This window comes from Otolemur garnettii, unplaced genomic scaffold (genome assembly GCF_000181295.1).
Source record: "Otolemur garnettii isolate 467f Iridium unplaced genomic scaffold, OtoGar3 scaffold00091, whole genome shotgun sequence".
In the NCBI taxonomy this organism is placed as follows: domain Eukaryota; kingdom Metazoa; phylum Chordata; class Mammalia; order Primates; family Galagidae; genus Otolemur; species Otolemur garnettii.
The window spans coordinates 103,977-124,994 of NW_003852486.1; the positions used below are offsets into that span (position 1 = coordinate 103,977).

Sequence of the window (21,018 nt, forward strand, 5' to 3'; positions counted from 1 at the left end):
TTTTTTTTTTTTTTTTTTTGCAGTTTTTGGCTGGGGCCAGGTTTGAACCCACCACCTCTGGTATATGGGGCCAGTGCCCTACCCCTTTGAGCTAAGATGCCGCCCTGTGTCTGGCTTCTTTACTAGTCATCATGCTGGCAAGATCCACTCATGTGGTTGCCACAGTGTAGTTTATTCTTTTTTGTTGCTTTGTAAGAATATAATGCACTTATTTTACTTATCTCATGATAATAGATATTTGAGTTATTTCTCATTTTGAATTATTGCGACAAAAGCCATTATTAACACTCGTGTTAATGGACATAACACTAGATTTAGTGGATGTAAACACTAGATTTTCTTGAGTATGTACCAATTCTCCTGTATCGCACGGTATATATAAGTTTACCATTTAAGTTTTAGGCGATAATGTAAAACAGTGTTCTAAAGTGCTTGCAGCAATTTACACTCCCACTGGCAAGAAATGAGAGTCTCAGTTTGCTCAGCCTCAGTTTTAATCCTTTAAATGTTTGCCATTTTGGTGGGAATGTGGAATCTAATTGTTCTCTGATAACTCATGATGTTTGGTACCTTTTTCATGCTTGTGAACATCTAGATATTCTCTTTGGTAAGAGAGACCAAAGCTTGTGAACATCTAGATATTCTCTTTGCCTGCTTACGTCTTTCTTTCTACTTGAATTGTCTGTCAGTCTATTATTGATTTATAGGAGATCTTCATATATTCTGGATATCAGTCCTTTATCAAATATATGTATATATTGCCAACATTTTCTCCCAGTCTGTGGCTTGTCTTTATACTCTCCAAATGTTATCTTTCACCAAACAGAAGGTCTGAATTTTAATAAAGCCCAGCTTATCAATCTCTAGCATGGCTAATGGTTAATAATGTTTTTCTGTCCTGTTAAAGATGTCTTGTCTACCTAAAGACATAGAACATATTCTTCTTGCTTTTTTCTAGCAGCTTAATAGGTTTAGCTTTCATATTTAAGTTTGCGATCTATTTAGAATTAATTTTGACATGTGAGGTGAGGAAGATATCAAGGCTTTCTTTTTTCTTATGGATATCCCACTGACCCTACACCATTTATTGAAAAGATCAAGTGCATGTGCATCTGTGATATTGTGAGATATGTATTTGGTCCTCAACCTTGTTTCCTGGCATACAGATCGTAAAATCCTCACAAATTCCATAGTGGTATCTTTTTGTATGCTTGTGAGTTGACTGATGGCTGACAGCTGCTATGTAGCTTCAAGATGGGGGGTGGTAACTGGAAGGACTAAGGCAGAATTAGAGGGTTGGAACTTTCACCCCAACCCCAAACTCTAGGAAAAGAGAAGAGCTGAAGGTTAAGTTGATTCCTAATGGCCAATGGTCCAATCATTCATGCCTATGTAACAAAGCTTCCATAAAGACACAAAAGGTCTGGAGAGCTGAGCACGTGGAGGTTCTGGAGATTCTATGCTCTTTCCCCATCTCTCTCTGCTCATCTCTTCCTCTGTATCTTTTGTGATATCCTTCACAATAAATGAGTAAGCATAAGAAGTGTCTCCCTGAGTTCTGTAACCTGCTCTAGCAAATCAATCAAACCTAAAGAGGTCAGAGGAACTCACTCTATAGGTAGTTGGTCAGAATCCCAGGTAAAACCACCTGGACCTTGCAATTGGCATCTCAAGTAGGAGAAGTCTTGGAGACTGAGACCTCCACCTATGGGCACTGACACTGTTTCCAGGTAGATTGCATCAGAATTCACCTGAATTAGAGGACACCGAGCTGGTGTCCACTGCAGAAGTGATTGCTTGCTTGACTGATTGCCAAACTGACATATACATCTGAATAGTTTCTTAGAATTATATCATTTGTAAAAAACAGCAGTTTACATATTAATTCCCTACTTTTATTTATTTTTTACTTACTTTCCTATTTTTTGTCATTGTTGTTGTTGAACTAGCCATGACTTCTAGTACAATGTTGATTATAAGAGGTTATTACAGATCCTTGTCTTATTCCTGAACTCAGGAGGAAAGCACTTTGTATTTTATTACTGAACATGATGTTAGCTGTAGGTTGTTTGTAGATATTATTTATCAGATTAAGAGAGTTCCTTCTATTCCTGATTGGCTCAAAGTTTTTATTCAGTTAAAATAAATTGCATTCACAGAGTTTTAAAATGCTAAGAAATCTTGGCCAGGCATTGTGGCTCACACCTGTAATCCTAGCACTTTGGGAGGCCAAGTCAGGAGGCTAACTTGAGGCTGGAAGTTTGAGACCAGTGTGAGCAAAAGCGAGAACCTTGTATCTACAAAAAATAGTTCCAACTACTTGATAGGCTGAGGCAGGAGGATTGCTTGAGCCCAGGAATTTGAGGTTGCAGTGAGCTGTGATGACACCACTGAACTGTAACCTGGGCAACAGAGTGAGACCCTGTCTCAAACAATAATGATAAAAATGCTAGTAAACCTTGAAGGATCTCAATTGGTCAGGATGTATATTTGTTTTTAAATACTGCTGCCTTTGTTTTGCTAATATTCAGTTTTTATTTATGTTCATGAGAGATGTTAGTCTGTGATTTTTCTTTCTTACTATGTTTTTGTCAAGTTTTGCTATCAAGTTTTTACTGTCCGTCCAAAACGAGCTTCTCTTCTATGGAGGAGATGGTACTAATTTGTCAATGTTTGGGAAAATCACTAATAAAGCTATCTAAGTCTGGGGTTTTGTAGAAAGATTTTAACATATGAAATAAATTCTTTAACAGATATAGAACTCTCCAGGATTTTTATTTCTTCTTATATCATTATCAGTATGTTTGATTTGCATCCTTTCTTCTTCTCTAATACATAAATTTAAAGCTATACATTTCCCTCTTTGTCCTGCTTTATTTGTATTTCACATTTGACATTTGTTATCACTTAGTTATAAGTATTTCTTAAATTCCACTATGATTTATTCTTTGAGTCATGGGTTTTTAAAAGTATGTTGCCTATGTTTCAAACATCCAGGGATTTCTGATTATTTTCCTGTTATTGATTTTTGGGCTAACTCCACTCTTCTTAGAAGATGTAGTCTGTATGATTTCACTACTTTGAACTTGGTTGAGACTTCATTTAATACACAGCATATAATTTATTTTGATAAATACTCCATGTGCCATCGAAACAATGCATTTTCTGTAGTTGTTGGGAGGAGTATTTTATATATGTGAGTTAAGGCAGATTGGATATCATGTTGCTCAAATTCTAATAGCCTTATTGACTTTTTTATTTGCTTATTATATCAGTTTGCAGAGGGAGGTGTAATAAAAATCTCCAGCTGTGATTTATTTCTCCTTTTAGTTCTGTCAATTTTTGTTTTACATATTAACATTTTGAACTTATTATATGCATAGACAGTGAAGATAGCTTATTTCTGTTTAATTGGCTCTTTTATAATTATGAATTTTTCTTCTATTTCTATATATTTCTCTCTCTTTCTTTTGAGACAGTCTCACTCTGTTGCCCTGGGTAGAGTGCTGTACTGTCATAGCTTACAGCAACTCTTGGAATCCAGCCATCCACCTGACTCAGGCTCCCAAGTAACTGAGACTACAGGTGTCTTACAAGGCTTGGCTAGTTTTTTCTATTTTTAGTAGAGATGGGGTCTTGCTCTTGCTCAGGCTGGTCTCGAACTCCTGAGCTGAAGCAATCTGCCTGCTTCAGCCTCCCAGAGTGCCAGGATTACAGGCATGAGCCTCCACACTGGGCCTTTATTTCTGTATATTTCCATATGTCTTAACCCTTTTCTGTTCCTCATGTTTTCCTTTACTGCCTTTTTGTGTGCTTACTTGATATTTTGTGCTGTATCATTTTGATTTCCTTTTCTGTACATGTTTTAGTTATTTAGTAGTTACCGTAGGAATTACAATGAGCATCTTAAACTTGTAACAATGTAGCTTGAATTCCTACTAACTCAGCTTCAATAGTATATAAAAACTCCAAATTGTTTTATTTCCCTACTTCATGTTGTTGCCACAGATTACCTCCATTTCTATGGTTCATTTCTTTTGTCTTAATTTCCATTTTCCTTCTATCTAAAAAATATCCTTTGATATTTCCTTCAGTGCAAGCCCCCTTGTGACACAGATTCTTTCAGTTTTTGTTTTTCTGAAAATGTCTTTATTTCATCTTTATTTTTGAAGTATTTTTTACTGATAGGAAGTTCTAGATGAGCTGGATTTTTCTTTTGGCACTTTGAGATACCATTCTATTGATTTTTGGTTTTTATCATTGCTGTTGAAATATCAGCTATGGGTTGTTTCTTTCATAAAGAGAATTTAGGTTCCCCCTCTCTGGGAATTTTTAATATATTTTTTTATTTGTCTTTGGATTCCATAATTTGGGTTTTTTGGTTTATTTGTTTGTTTTCATCTCTCTTGGGGTTTGCAGTACATTTTACAAATCTATCTTGATGGCTTTTGTCAATTTTGGATGGTTTTTATCTGTTGTCTGTTTTGTGCCATCTCTCTTGCCCTTGCTGTCTAAATACACTTAAGGTAGAATATTTCTTCCATATCTTCAGATATCTCTTATGCTCTTTCTTGTATATTTTCATCCTTTTATTCTTCTGTACTTTAGTCTGGACATTTTATTCTGACCTACCATCTAGCTTTCTAAATCTCTTTTCAGTGGCATCTAAATGGCCTTTTAAACCCTTCAATTGAATTTGTTCTTCAATTTCAGGTATTTTACATTTTATTTCTATAATTTTCGTTTAGTTCTTTTAAAAAAAATCTGCTTTATCAAGTAACCATTGTTACATAATGAACCATTCCAAAATTGAGTAGTTTAAAATAGCAATCACTGACTTAGTGATTCTGCTGGTTGGCAACTTGGGTTTGGCTCAGCTAGTCTGTTCTTTAGGTTTCAGCTTGCATCACTCACTCATGTATGGTCAGCTGCTGGACTGGTTAGGGGTGGCTGATGTAGGAGGACTTCAGCTGTGCTGGTTTATTTCCATACTGTATGATCTCTCATTTTTCAGCAAGGTATTCTAGGCTTGTTCACAGATAAGCTAGAAAAAGAGAACAAGTAGAAATGTGCAATGCCTCTTAGTCTTAGGCTTAGGACTTGCACAACATCATTTTTACTGCATTCTATTTGGAAGGCCACCCATTTATAAAAGACGGGAAAGTGGACCCCCTTTCGTAATGATGGGAGGAGCTACAAAACCACATTGCAAAGACACGGTTATTTTTGCATTCTATCATACTAGCTCTCTGCTGAAATTCTCTAACTTGTATTCTATTTTCTTGAACATATTAAGCATAATTATTTTAAAGTTTATGGTAACTCTAGTACTTAGCTGCTCCCTAGGATCTCTGTTCCTATTGTCCATTTTTTATTTTGGTTTTTGGACATATTTCCTCCTCTTAAGCTTATTTTAAATTTCATTTTGGATATAGTATATGAAAATTCCAGAAATAATCTAATGTTCTAGTTGACGTTATTTTCCTCCAGTAATAGTTTATGTTTGCCTCTAGTAGGCAGCCAGATTAGAGCTACTAAAGATTCTAGCCTAATGCAGGGATGATTAAAAATCAAGCTTCAGTCCCTGTGAGGGCTGCTCATTTCTTGATCACTCTTAACTTTAATGTACAACCCTTAGTGGCACCAACTCCAACTCTGATGGGTATACCCGCTTTGTAACAGAAGGGCCCTGAACTACAGCTTCTCTTAGTTCCTTGAATTTATTATAAGCTCTACTTGGCTCCTCAGCATTTTAGCTGCCATTTATAAATTCATAAGATGCTTCCAGGGCCAGGCACAGTGGCTAATGCCTGTAATCCGAGCACTTTGGCAGGCTGAGGCAGGTGGAGTGTTTCAGCTCAGGAGTTTGAGACCAACCTGAGCAACAGTGAGACTGCATCTCTACTAAAAGTAGAAAAAATAGCTAGGCATCATGGCAGGTACCTGTAGTCCCAGCTACTTGGGAGGCTGAGTCAGGAGGATCTCTTGAGCCCAAGAGTTTGAGGTTGCTGTGAGCTATGATGCCATGGCACTCTAGCTTGGCCAACAGAGTGAGACTCTGCCCCCCCAAAAAGAAAAGGATGCTTCTGGGAACAGAAGTCAAAAATTTGAGCTCACCTCCTTGAATTTCCTCCTTGCAGGTCATAGCCCCATAATATTTCTGCAGTTTATTAGCTCTCTGATGCCCTTAACATGTACCAGATTAATATTAATTAATAATATTATTAATATTAATTAATATTTTGTTCATTTCTCTTCTAGTTATTATCAGTGGGACGGTGGATTAACATGCCTTAATCTGATTTTTTATTATCAGAACTAGAATTCCTTAAAGGATTATTTATCTCAATCATTTAATACATGCCATAGAATGGCAGTATATTCTGTTTCCAGATTATGAACTCTCTAGAGTCAGAAGCCATGTTTCATACAGGAAGAGGCCTTATCTCTTCAAGTTATGGGTACAGTGGGACTCAATAAAGATGAAATAATTGGTGGTGGCAGTGTATGTCCTTTTTGTAGGTTTAGTGATTTTTTTTTTCATTCACTTTGCTTTTAAGGTCTTTGTGCAATGCTTGCTTGGTAGGTTACCTGTTCTTATAAATGTTTCTATGACTGTGGTAGACAGACACAGAGATTCATGGCACAGCCTCTGCTTTTGAGAAGGCTTTGGTTTGGTAATGGACAGAGCCAGTACATGTCATATAAATATAAATGAAGTGCAAATGGGAGCCCTGTGTTTTGCTCTCAGGAGCATCTAGATCAAAGACGTATGCATATGTGGGTATATATGTTTACGTGTGTGTAATATGTATGTATATGTACATGTGTGCATATACACATATATTTAATAGGTCTATGGGCTACATGTGCATATTTGCTACATGGATAAATTGAGTAGCAGTGACATCTGGGATTCTTGTGTAACCCTCACCCAATTAGCATGGGTACCCACTAGATAATGAGAAATTAGGGTGGGATGAGAAGCAATTTCCCCCTCCCACCCTCCGAAGTCTCCAGTGGATTGAGCCACTCTCTGTGTCTGTGTGAGCTCATCATTTAGCTTCCACTTTGAAGTAAGAACATGTGCCATTTGATTTTCTGAAAGAAACATTCTTCATTAGCCAAATAGTATTACAAGTCCTTTAATTATCTACTCAGTCTCTTGACAAAAAGCCAGGTGTGGCTGAGAGAAAGTGCATTTATAATGCACTAGGCATCCAAACAACCCTCTGTCTCAACTGCCCCCCTCTTGATGGCCTCCATTTTTACAGGGTCATTTGTATAACTGTCCTCATCTATCCCCTCCTCTAAACTCTCCTGACCCTCCGGAATTCATCCACTCAGACTTTTTTATGTAGTGCCCCTGCTGGGCCAGACCACATAGTGTCCCTTCCCAAAAGAAGCTGCAGGAATGTCCACTCTTCTCCACTGACAGCACTGGGGTGCTCTAGGGTGTCACTCCCACCCACCCCCACCTTTCATTAGTTCTTATCTTGATCCCCTGAGAGAGAAGTACTGGAATATGCGTGTGAAGTGCATCTTTCTTTTTCTCTTTCTTATTGTTTTCTAGGGAGCAATTTTTGTGGAGACTTTCTGGTCACTGAAAAATTGCCAGACATAGAGAAATAATGACTACAATTCAAGGCACCAAGTCCTGAGAGAGAGGAATTCAGCTCTTTAGGAGGACTATAAGAGGGGTCATGAGTTCAGCTTGGAGCATCAGTTTGCCCCTGGAGTCTGGCTACTCAGAATTTCTCGCAGAATTTCTCTGCTGGCCACTAGTAGCTGCCTCAGTGCTGCTTGGAAGGAGTCACATTAGATAACGGTGTTTATAATATCATGGTTAAGAATTTTAAGAATTCATCCTCTACAGTCATTCAGTCTGGGTTTCAACCTCATCATTTTCACTGTGTAACTTGAACCAGTTACCTAAGCTCTTTCTGACTCACTTTTCTAGCCTGTAAAATGGAGATAAGACCACCATATAAGATCATTGTAAAGTTAGATAGCTAAAATATGTAAGGGGTTTAAAAACCGCTCTTCACATAGCAAATACTCAAGGGGTTTAAACTATTGTTACTGGTCTGAGGACTCCTTCAGACTGGTGCACAGAGCTTGGGGAAAAGGCCCAGACAAGGGAAGTGCTCGAGAGCTCGCTTAGGCACCATCATACTCCCCCCCATCCTATTAGTTAAAGGCCAATCTTCCTAATGCCTCGACCCTTTAATACAGTTCCTATTGTTGTGGTGACCTCCAACCATAAAATTATTATTTTCATTGGTACTTCAGGTGTTGCTACTTCATAACTGAAATATGTGTTTTCTGATGGTCGTAGGTGACCCACAAGTTGAGAACCACTGGCTTAAGGGAGGTCACATCCAACTGCCCACCTTGCTCAGGACTGCCACTCATCCTGCCACTTTCATCTTGGGTTCTCTTTCCTAGAATGCCCAGGTTCAGCCACTGTTGTGGTTGGCCTCTCGGGAGAGTCTCTCCAGTTAAGGCCCAACATCACACAGAGGAAGATATACTCTGTTGAATGGAAGAGGCAGCTGCCCTCACATTCAGCTTATCATCTCATACTGACTTGGGAGAATGGGCCCACGCCGAATAATGAATCTTCAACTTTGAATAATTTCAACAATAAATTCAGCTTCAGAACCGAGAACTTGGCTCTTCTCATTAACACAGCTCAGCAGCAGGACAGTGGCTCCTACTGCCTGGAGGTCACCAATGAGTCTGGACATGTTTGGACAGTCAAGTTCCAGGTTTCTGTATTTGGTGAGTCTATGGGACCATTCACCCTGTTCCTCTGATTCCTTCAGGACTTGCTTTTCCAGTGCCTTTCTGATCAGAATCTCTGCTTTCAGATCGAGTTGAGAAACCACACCTGCAGTGGCAGGGGAAGGTCCTGGACAGAGGGAGATGCCAAGTGTCTCTGTATTGCTTGGTCTCCAGGGATAGAAATGTGACCTATTCTTGGTACAGAGGGAACAAGCTAATCCTCAAGGCAAGGAACCTCACCTACCTGGAGGAGGAGATTGATAATAACACGTACACATACACCTGCATTGTCCACAATCCTGTGAGCTGGAACAGTCATTCCCTCAACCTCACTGCGAGTTGTCAGAATGTCCACCAGGGTAAGTGGAGCACTCGGGCTGTATGTGGAGCTGAAAGTGTTGGACCCCACAAGCATGCTCACATGGGAGAGAAACCTGGGTATGAGATGAGATCCTTTGACTTCTTCCCCCAGTGCCTTGACTTCTTACCCCAGTGCCCTTCCCTAGTGGGGTCCTAACCTCTAGGTACACAGTTCCTGTGGAGTCAGGCCTATACTAGCCTGGGAAAATTTTTTTCTCCATCTTTCCTTCTGGGAGCTACAATCGTCCCCTTCACACAGGGAGTGCATGAAAGCTTTGTGAGTCACTGTCCTACAATGGCTTCTGGCCATTGTTTTCTTCCTCTAAGAGGCTCACGGAGACCTGCTTTCTCCTCTTGATCAAAATCTTTCCCAAAGCCACATAGTACCTCAAGAGGTAACAATGCCATACAACAGTGGCCTAGATGGGAGCATCACAAGGCTCACAGGGAGGTCTCGGGCCATCCCTTATGCTCATCCTGAGAGTTACCTGAGTGGAGTATGCACTCCAGGTAAACAAAAACTTCATGTGCCATCAATATGGGCATTGTGGGGGGAAAAAAAAAACCCATGTGCAATCTCAGTCCTTAAGAAACATACAGCCAAGTTGGGGCAACAAAATTGAGTACTGTGGACAGAAAAGAAACAAGGTGATGTGTAGTGACAAGGATACTGGCCTCTCGGTCAGGTCAACCATGGTTTGTTTCATCATTCACAAGCTCCATGATCTCAGGCAGATTCATTAACCTCTCTGAGACATAATTTTCACTTGAGTGACATGGGGATGATAAGATATACATCACAGGACTGTTGTTAAGAGAAAAGAGATAATATTTGTAAAGAGCCTAGTCAGCCTGCACTTGGAATATTTGATTTTTTTCCCTTCCTTTTTAACTTTTTGTGACATAAGGGCTCTCACATCCCTTCCTCTTGTTAGTTGTGTTATAGATCAGATTACATGCGTGAGACAAAAGTTAAATGTAGAAGTTCAAATGAGGAAGAGGCCTGAAGGCAGGACTAGCAGGAAGGCGAGATGGAGGGCTTTCCCGGAACACAGTAGCTATACAGTAAATATTTCTCAAGTTAAAAACAAATGAATGATCCTATTATATAAATAGTCATCCCTTTATATCCATGGGATATCCAGGACACCTCATGAATTCCAAAATCCAGGGATTCTCAAGTCCCTTATATAAAATGTCACGTATTTGTGTATAATTTACACACATTCTGCCATATACGTTAAACCACCTCAACCAACCAAAACTATTTTGTTACTCCAATTTGGCCATATGTTTCTTAAGGATTGGGATTGCATGTGGGTTTTTTTTTTTTCACACAATGACCATGCCAATGGCACCTGAAGTCTTTGTTTACCTACAGTGCATACTCCACTCAGGTAACTCTCAGCATGAGCACAAGGGATGGTGCGAGACCTCCCTGTGAGCCTTGTGACGCTCCCATCTAGGCTTATAACATCTGATACAAGGTAAATGCTATGTAGACAGATGTTATGTTGTTCAGGGAATAATGATGAAAAAGGTCTGTACATGGTCAGTACAGACAGGTGGGAAGAAGGAAGAGGGAGAGCTGACAACTCGCTTCTTGTGCCTTCTATAACTTGCAGAATTCAGACTTCGGCCCCTTTTGGTGACCACTGTGATTCTAATCACACTGCTCCTGGGCAGCCTTACCTGCTTCTGCATGTGGAAGAGGAAGAGGAAGAGGAAGCAGCCAGGTAAGCAGAAGGTTCCTTGAGGAGCTGCCTGAGGCATCAGACCCAGTGACTTGGCCCGGTGTCCAGTGTGATGTGTCTCGAGCACAGCAGTGTCTCCTTGTACTCAGGGAGAGTTGGGGTGCATGTGTGCATGGTTGGGGGACAGCAAGTGGAGGGCCTCTGTCTCCTGGGCCTCTCTCCCAGCGCATGCCTGCTATTGTGGCTGTCGGATATGTACAGTCAGATTGGCTTACAGGTGGCTGCATTGCTGGGGGATGTCCTGCCTGCTGGAGGAGGTGCGGGGGGGGGGGTAGTTATTGCCTTTGTGTTTGTCGGGCATCCTGGGAAAAGCACGAACCTGCCTCCTTTCTGGGACCTTGCTTAAGGACTTGGCCATTTGATGTGGAGGTGGGACTTGTTAGAAGCGGAAGCCTGGGCTGGAAACCTCCAGAGGTTTCTGCGGCCCAGTTCTTTGCTTATTCTTCCTGCAGAGACCAGCCCTGAGGAGTATCTGACAATTTATGAAGATGTCAAGGACCTGAAGACTACAAGAAACCAAGTAGGGCTTCCGGGGGGCTGGGATTTCTCTCAGCTAACCTGGAAGATACCCTTTTGATTGTGGCCATTTGAAGCAGGGTGATAAAGAGGACTTGACAATTGTCCTCTTGACATGATCCTCAGCTCTTCCTAATTGACCTTTTTTCTGTCAGTTTCCTAACTCTGGGTGTGGAGGAAAATAAGGAAAGCAAAGGGAGCAGAGAAGATGACGAGGCGGCAGAAGGGGCACACTGGTGCAGAATCACACCTGCTAATCAGGGACAGGACAAAGCAGGAATCAACAGCAGGGGAGGGATGCTGGCAGCACACCCTCTCACATCCTCACCTCTGCTGTCCTGCCAGCTGAGCTGAGGGCAACCTTCTTCCATTTATTGTGTCTGACCACAAATTCTCTTTTCCTACAAGTCAAAGTTTACTTTCTTTCTTTTCTTTCTTTTTTTTTTTTTAACTATTCTAAGCACTTTATTATATATGAATACATTTAATCCTCACAACACCTCTATAAGCAAAGAGCTCTTTTTTTTTTCTTTTAATTTCAGGCTGCTTTATTCCATGAATATTTACAGAACATCAACTATAGGCAAAACATTGACATAATCATTGAAGATAACATTGGGACAAATATATCAATCTTATGAGGAAAGAAAAGCATTATCTACAAATCAATTATGAGATAAGTGTACTCATTACCACCACTCCTAGTAAAGTTGAAGATCCTAGCTAGTACAATTATGATAAATCAAAGCTTACTTTCTTGAGTCCCCTAATCATGACCTAGGCTGATGAGTGTGACCAGCCAAAGCAAAGCAGATCTGCCACTGATTTGGGGGGCTATGCAGCCTCTTAGGTAGAAGGGGCCTGAATCTGGCTGAGGCATGAGAGTATCCAGTACAGCACAGAGCTAATAGGAGGATGGCCCAGGTGGGCTCCTCTGAGACCTTCTCTCACCAGCTCTCTGTGGCAAACCAAGTCTGCTTGTCATCCAGGATGCAGGGGGGAGGAAGCTGCAGAGGGGCTGCAGACACCCTTGCTGCTGGGCCTCTGAGCAGGGCAGGATGTGGTGACAGGCCCCGGGGAAAGGCCCCAATGGGTTAAGCAGTGGCTACCGAGCTACTGGTGATAAGGGGTCGTACAGGTGGATAGGAAGTGCATTTTTGCTGCTGCCATCCCTGGTGCTTGGCAGTGGAGGCTCAATACTGTAGAGGAAACACGCACAGTGGGGACCTTCTGCCCTGCTCAGATGTGCGGCCCTGGGAGGCCTCAAAAGATAGGCACCACTCTGAGGTCTGGGCTCCGTGGGCATCAGGGGAACAACCTCATCTGTGTTCTCTGTGTTCTTGGTCTAGCATTGGGGTGTGAAAACTAAAGGAAACTTTGTTTCTCTTAGTGCTACCGGACTCTGGTACAAATTCCTAGAGCATGTACATCTACCCACAACAACTAATGCCTATGTGCTCACTAAAAATAGCCTTCTCCCCTCCAGATGAAGATGACTTTAGGAGACCACAGGAGAAAATACTTAGCACACCAGGTCTCAGCCTTCCCTGCCTTTCCCAGCTGTCTCTGGGTTCCAGTTTGAAGGCCTAAATCCCAAGTTCACTTCATGACCCAGCTCCCACCTTTCTGGAGACTCTTCACATGAGTCTGGACAGGAGACAAAAGGAGCAAACTCCTGCTTCTTGACAGATATCCATGGCTCTCCAGCTTCCAGGGACAGCTGACACTTCTCTGCTCTGTCTAGCTTCTTCTTGCTTCTGGGAGTTGGGCCTAGTCCAGTGGACCCTTCTGGCCTCCTCTGGCCCACACCAGGGTCCATGTTGGCAATATGTGTTCAGGATTAGCAGCATGAAATACCTCCATTCCTAATCCCTAATCTCCTAGGGGGGCAGAAACAGAAGAGAGAAACAGGAAGGGCCTTGTGCTCCCTTCTTTTGGCCTTGGGTCCAGGGCTCCACCCAGCACTTCCAGGGCAAGCTGGCCTAGAGGCTGGATCTAGAGGGGCGATGGGAGAGGGGTTCAATAATTCTCAGTCTTTGAAATGTTTAAATCCTCTGAATTGTAGTGCTCAAGGTAAGGCTCAGATCACAACTCTACTCTGAGCCCTTTCTGTTATCAGTGGCTATGTGACAAATTTAGGAGAGAATTACCAAAGGAAAAGAAGGGTCTTTATGTTATTGAAGTAAAGAATGTCACAGAATTGCTCAAATCCCTTCACTCATGGGTGGTCCCTTGGTCCAGACACTAACTCCACTGCAGATGGCTCTTTTTCCTGTCTCTCCCTAGCCCGGGTGACCAGTGATGAGGCTCTCCCCAGTCCTGCCCCTTTCTTTTTGCTGCCTTCCCTATGCAACCCGAATCTGGCCTGACACAGCTGCCTGCTCACGTTACCCCCATGTTCCTTTCCTGTTTCTTGTGTAGAAGCAGAAGCCCAAGCAGAATTCTCCTGAGAATGAGAGCACCATCTACTCTATGATCCAGGCCCAGGTACCAGTATGGGTCCTCCAGTCCACTCTAGGTCTATCTGTGGGGCTTTCTAATGCATCATCCCCTCCCTGAAATTCACACCGTTGAATGGCAGAATAAGATCTTGGTGTTCCCGGGGTTCAGAAGACAGCTTAGCCTCAGTTACATTAATAAGATATTTGGAAAGATCAGTGTGGTTCTGGAGTGTCTTAGCACAGCCGGGAGGCCTGAAATAGGCGTCCCTTCTTTTCCATTCCTGGCAGAAGGTCTGGCTCTGGTTAGGTCTGTAGGGGAAGAAACTTGTTGGGGGACTTAACTTCCATTTTTCATCCTTGCTGTTTCCTTTCCAGTACTTGAGGCCCTTGTACTTTGTAATCTCTATTCTTTAATGTATCTGTTTTGGGGAAAGACTAGAACTGTAGTAGTGCCTTTTATCTTATGACTTAGCTATAATGGCCATTTTCTTAATAAATCTCACATAACAGCCTCATGAAGGCTGTTCTAAATACTGTAGATGTGATCTAAATTCCATATCATAGACAAGGAAACTGAGATTTGATTTAACTAATATGCCCAGCCATTAAGCAAGACCATGGCAAAGCTGAACCCAGTGGCTTCTGAGTTCTCATTCTGTCCCCTCCCACCCCATCTCTAACATTCTGGGATTACGGAGATTCACCCAGAAACCAGAGGAGCATCCTCTAATACGGACAGCTAGCTAAGGAGACATTAACCCAGGATGGAACACCTCAAATAAAACACTGCCCCCTGATGGTCAGTGATCAAAAGTTTCTGATAAAAATAGCTTAATTAAAAAAAAAAAAAAAAAATTGAGAGCCAAGACAGCAACCTTTTCAGCTTATGTAGGGTGACCAGATTTTAACATCGGTAAGGCGGGACAACAGGGCCGGGCCTGACAACAATGCAAACTTTGATAAGCAGTTCTCGATAATCACTTCTCAGCAATTATTTGTTATTATTACAGTTTAACATTATAAAATTAACAAAAATAATATAAAACTCATATTCTGGCGAAATAGCCACATGGCAGCCGAAAACCGTATATTCCCTTCTTGTTCTCCCGCCCATTCCCGCATTCTTTCCAAAAATCAGGACTTTTTTCAAGCGCCGCGGGACGCAGCACAAATTGTTGAAAAGCGGGACTGTCCCGCCAAAAGCAGGACGTCTGATCACCCTAAGCTTATAGCTAAGCTGTGGAACAAAGAAAATACGATCCTAAGAGTGACTGATATCTGTCAGTTCCCAGGCTTGGGAATGAAGTTCCCACATTGAACTTCAGTAAGAGGCATTTGAAAAAATAAGGAAGGTTTTCTCTCAGATGAGGATGCTCAGTGAGAATGAGATTCCTCCTTGGGAGCGTCTTAAAAGGAGTACGGTTCCCTGGCTTAGAGGACACCGAGTTTGGTTGTAGAGAAGGAAGACACCTTGCCAAATGGAGGTGTTGAGGTGTTGAGGAAGGATCCCTAAGAGCCTCGAGTCTGAATTCGGTTTCGGCTCTGTACACACTGTCTGGCTTGAGCTATTATCATTTCGGAGCCTCATCTGTGGAATCCTTCCTATCTCATAAAAAACCCTCAGAGGGCTGGGGGAGCGCACTACTTACATGTATAAGGTGATTCTCAACAAATAGTAGCTATGACTAATGAGGGGCTGGGGCTAGTGGCCTGGTTGTCTGACGTCCTGGCTGGTCCCATGTTCTTTTTACTAATGTTTAAAGTTTCCATCTGGGCAAGGTTGAGGCAGAGGGATGGAAGAGATGACCTCCCTGGGGTTGTCTTGAGTCTAAGCTTCTGACATAGTTTTATCTCTCTTCTCACTAGTCTTCTGTTGCCACTTCACAAGAAACTCCGAACACATTATATTCATTTGTACAGCCTTCCAGAAAGGTGAGTCTTCCCGGGTGGGGTGCTGTGATGCATGTGTGTGTGCAGGCTCATGTGTGCTCCTGCCAGGGAGCTGTCCTCCCCTGTATGTATAGAGAAGCTTCTGTTCAGTGACTATATTTAAAGGTTAAGGGACCAACAAGAAATGCCTTTCTGCTTCTGTCTGGAGAAAACTAACGGCTTCCAGACTAAGAGAAGACTAAGGAAAGGAACAGCTTCCAGACTACGATTATATAACATTGGATGTATCATATCATTGGATTAGAGGATCTTCTAAGTTTGTGTGAGAGAGAAAGGATAATGAGACAGAGCAGGAGGGGCTCCTTGCAGTGGGGCTAGCTGAAGTCATGGTGAGGGATGCTGGGGGTGCCAGGCAGCAGACTAAAGCCTGGAGCCACAGCCGTAGCCTGGCCCCAGAGAGGTATGATGCTGATTTCCAGGTTCTGTCAAGGCCCTGGCCAGTCACTTGCTGGTAGTAGCCTCCAGACTGCATATTCATCCAGCTGTACTCAGATCCTGAGCTAAGCTGAGTCAGAGCTCTCACACGTACCTGGAACCAGAGAGCTGGGTATTCCTGGTACCATGGTTGCTGTTTCCACCTCGTGTGGGAGGGGACGGGAAGAGTGGTGTCTCCAAGGCTGGATTCCCAGCATGAGGACATCTACCTCAATACAGTAGAAGAAAAGTTGGGAATCCACAAAACTGGAAGTCCAAGAAGCTCAGGGACCATGCATTTGAAAGGATTGAACAGAAGTTTTAGGCTTTTTATTCAACTTCCTCCCAGTAAGTCATTCAATTACCTTGGATCCCATCATGAGAAACATTTATTCTTAATTATGAGGACATATAGATGGATGCATAGATGTTCACACTGTGTTCATGTACTCTGGTATTATGTTATGAAAACTTGACATACTACTGAACACGCTTTTTAATTCCAGCAATTCACATAACCACCGTGTTCAGGGTATGTGCCAGAGTTTGGCAGTCATTTTTATGCTGGACTTTTTTACGTCAGGGTGTGCATATACTGTGTGTTGAAGCGATACATGGTGGGGCAGTGTTTGGACTAGGATTGCCTGAGGGATGTGCATGTATGTGTACACATTGCACTAGGAATGTATGTCTGTCTGTAGGTATGTACACATTCCAAGAGTGTGTGGGTGGGGAAAACTAAATTCTGAGTTTGGCTCAGGAAGGTCATATCATAGGCCAGTAAGCACTGTACAAGTCATGCCTTCCCTGCACACCATAAACACTGTTGTTTACTTCTGGGATGGGAGATTCTATTTGCTTTCTGGCTGAGGACACCTCAGGGGTTTCCTGGGCCCTGAGTTTCTTTTGGGACCTCTCACATAGTTAAGAGTAGAGCAAAATATTCTTCTTAGTAAAGTATCTCAGGAATGGAAAAAAAATATCCAATGTACTCAGTACTACTGTGAAACCAATTTATAATCACTCACACTTGGATATGAAAAATGAAACACTACTGTAGCCTGGGATGAAGGAGGGAAAGGGAGGGGAATGGGAAAGGAGGGGGGTGGGGCAATGGAGGGTTAGTAGGGGGACCACACCTATGTCACATATTGCAAGTACAAGTTGTATCTATGATGTAGAACACAAATGTCTTAATGCTGTAATTGGGTGAATGAAGTGAAGGCTATGTTGATTAGTAGGATGTAAGCACTCCAATTTGTACAAATAATCAATATATTGAATCCCATAATGGCATAAATATATTTATGATCTATGTACAAATGACTTAATAAAAAAATTAAAAAAAATAAAATTTAAATTTCTCAAAAAAAAAAAGAAAAAAATAAGACTAGAACATTCTTATATTGAAGTTAAGCATTGTTTACCCTCTGAATTTTCAGTCTGGATCCAAGAAGAGGAACCACAACCCACCCTTCAGTAGCACTGTTTATGAAGAGGTAAGAGCCCAGAACTCCTCTGAAGAAGCACAGGTTCTGAAGTTCAGCTATGAAAGGGTGTACTCTCACCATAAGTAGGTCATTCCTCTGACCTCAGAGTTGTCAGGTGTCTTCTAACACTGAGCTTAACTTTAGAGGTGAAGACACTGAGGCTTAGGGAGACCAAGGGTTGAACTCTCAAGATCATAGCATATATCCAGGTTTGACTCTCGTTGGGCTTGGCCTCTAAATTAGGGCTGTCCCCAAGCTAGTTCTCAGGCTATGGGCCACAAGCTGGACATCTGTCATTTCGAAGGCTTGGAGTTAGGGATCAGAGAAGGGATAATAAGTGACTTCATGATGTTCTCCCCCAACTCTCAAGTGAAGCCAGAATAAATTTAAATGATTTTCTAAAATTGGCGAGTCACTCGGAACTATTCCAGGACATGGGTGATCTTAAGCTCAGTGAGGGTGCACACTGTTCCAAGGTGACCACTGAGCCTAGTGGCTGAACTGATTCCCATCAGGGTGTTTAGGGAGTGGACAAGGAGGAACTCAACATCTTTGGGGGATGAACACCCCCACCCATAAGCCTCATGCTATACCTGAGCCTCCACCTGCGGTCCAAGAAGATGTTGCTATTGGTGACAAGGGAGAGGGCAAGTGGGTCCCACTGGGATTCCTGGCACATCCAGCTACAGCCCAACATTAAAGCCAGCTGGACAGCCCTGTTGTAGAAGACACCGTGTGGGCATCATGGAGAAGCATGTGTGGCTAAAAAAGTACCAGATTTGGAACCAGATGAACCAAATTCAAGTCCCTCCTTTACTTCACATTGAGCTATTGACTCGAGTAATTTGTTTTTCCACTCCATGCTTCATCGTCTAATTTGTAAAACAGGAACACTAATTCATACCCCACAGAACTATTCCAAGGATGTTATAAGGGAGGGTCTGAAGTTTCTCCTTTTCTTCTGTAGGTTGGAAACAGAGAACCCAAAGCCCAGAACCCTGCTCGACTGAGCCGCAAAGAGTTGGAGAGCTTTGCTGTTTATTCCTAGCTGCTGCCGGTGTTCCCGCCTTGCTGTCACAGCAGCATCTGCTTTGGGAATCAGCCTGCGAGTCTTTACAGAACATGTGCTAGTCTGGAGAGGATATGAAAGTTTGTTCATGGTCTATATTTTGTTTTGAAAATAGCCATTATAAAAGCCAGGCTGTTAAATAATATGGTCCAATTTACAGATCAGATGAGAACGGGTAGATTGGGTCATTCACAAAAGACTATTCCAAGTACTTGTAGTCTATAAGGGCTGGTATTGTTATTAGAGTCCTTCCTCCCTGCTTTCTAGTCTGCTACTTGTCTCTCATACCCCCAATCTGGGATGACTGTCTCTCTAGACCCTCTGCTGGCCCAGGCCCATCTTCCAAAGCAAGAGGATGGAAAGACAATGGTGAAGCAGAGGGAGAGGAAAGACCTTCTTTGTGGGGCTGGGCTGCCTGGCTGTGAGTGGGCGGCTGGGTTCTCCAGGGGGCCAGGGCCTAGGGTTTACTCACATGCAGAGCAAAAACCTTCCTCCCACCCTCATACCTTTGCTGCTGGCTAATTGGTCGCCAAGGGTAGTGAGTAGAAGTGGGAGTAGATGGCACAAAGCACGGCCACCTCTGAGCTGAAAACCACCTCAGCCCATGCTGTCCTGATAATCTGGTAGTGACACCAGCTTTGTCCACCGTGTGATGTTTAATTTATGAAGTCGCATTATTAGAAGTCTATTTTGGCTTCTTGACAGAAGCACCTTCATCAAAGAAGAGGCATCTTGGACACCATATTCTACTTCAGCCCTAAGACCTAAGAGTGCTCCTGTGAATACCCAGAGTGGGGGCCCAGGCAGCTTAGGGCCGAAGACAAGGCCACTGGGCACTAGGCACGGGGTTGTTCTCCCAAGGCAGTGGGAGCAGGGCTGGGACTCTGAGCCCAGGAAAGGAATGAAGGTAAACTAGGAGCTTACTCAGAGACCCCCTAGATGACACTGCACGGAGCCTGGCTCTTCAATCGCCCCACTCTGTATTCAACATATGAGTTTGATATAAACTGTGATGTTACACAGGGGTAGTCTAAACCCATTGCCTGAACAAAATTTCAGTGCCTACACCATACTGTGCCCAACTGCACATGTGGGCCACCATAAACACACATCTGTTTCTACCCTGCTGCACAGGGATCTGGTTTCCTGGTGAGCCCCCAGTGTCCCCTCAGCCTTGTTCACACTGGGACAAGAGAGCCTTTTGAAGGGTAGCTGAGGTGTGCACCTGCCTGTACTCTGCTTGTTAACTCAAGACTGTGTGGTTGGCCTGCCTGGCTTCAATACCCATTATAGATGGGTATCACACAATACTCACCCGTCCCAGACCGGTAGCACACAATACTCATCGTCCCGGACTTTGTTCTTCCCCCTCCACAGTGTGCCTCATGCTTCTTCCATGTTGGCACGTGTTAGCTCTTGCTTTCTTTACAAGTGGCAGGGATGCCACTGCTTGGGTAGACTGCCATGTATTTAACTCATGCTGAGAGACTCATGGACTCTCAGTAAACGGGCATGCAGGTATTTCATGCTCTTTATTTATATCATACTGCAGTAAAATCATTTTACACAGTTCCTTGTGCCCGTGGGTGAGACTACCCCCTCCAACACCATTTTACCAGCCTTAGCAGAATCTTGAGGAAGAAATGCTGTGAGTGTTTGAGGAGATAAGTAGAACAAAGGCATCTAAGCCCATGGGAGGAGTCTGAGTCTGAACTCTTAATGGGCTTGGGAGGCTGTGAGTGTGAGAAGAGGAGAGGTCAAATGCAGGTACCTCTGAAGGAAACTCTGAGGGGCTTCCTTCTGTCCGCAGAGCACCAGACGCCACATGGTCCAGCTGCCTCTTCAACCTTAGCCAGGAGAGAGGCCACACCTGTTTTTCTTTTCAGGTGAAATTTTCTTAGGTAGGGCTTTCAGGAGACTTAAGATTATTCTGTTGTGGTGGTGGCACTACCTGTGAGTTGAAAGAATACACAAGAATGTGGTTAATAGGGCAGCACCTGTGGCTCAGTGAGTAGGGCGCTGGCCCCATATACCGAGGGTGGCGGGTTCAAACTGTCCCTGGCCAAATTGCAACAAAAAAATAGCCGGGCGTTGTGGCGAGCACCTATAGGCCCAGCTACTTGGAAGGCTGAGGCAAAAGAATCGCTTAAGCCCAAGAGCTGGAGGTTGCTGTGAGCTATGACGACCCGGCACTCTACCAAGGGTGACACTGAGCCGCTCTGTCTCTAAAAAAAAAA

The 21,018-nt window shown here is 43.0% G+C and overlaps 1 protein-coding gene across 1 annotated transcript in view; it reads left to right on the forward strand.

The window, feature by feature from the left end:
- CD244 (CD244 molecule) overlaps positions 1 to 19,281 on the forward strand; it is a 29,373-nt gene extending 10,092 nt beyond the window's left edge. Inside the window, exons 2-9 of the mRNA XM_012808478.2 lie at positions 8,449 to 8,784; positions 8,874 to 9,146; positions 10,773 to 10,883; positions 11,354 to 11,421; positions 13,839 to 13,904; positions 15,725 to 15,790; positions 17,665 to 17,721; positions 18,680 to 19,281. Coding sequence (XP_012663932.1) covers positions 8,449 to 8,784; positions 8,874 to 9,146; positions 10,773 to 10,883; positions 11,354 to 11,421; positions 13,839 to 13,904; positions 15,725 to 15,790; positions 17,665 to 17,721; positions 18,680 to 18,760 — 1,058 coding nt within the window. The 3' untranslated portion in view covers positions 18,761 to 19,281. The remainder of the gene's footprint in view (positions 1 to 8,448; positions 8,785 to 8,873; positions 9,147 to 10,772; positions 10,884 to 11,353; positions 11,422 to 13,838; positions 13,905 to 15,724; positions 15,791 to 17,664; positions 17,722 to 18,679) is intronic.
- Positions 19,282 to 21,018: the final 1,737 nt, after the last annotated feature.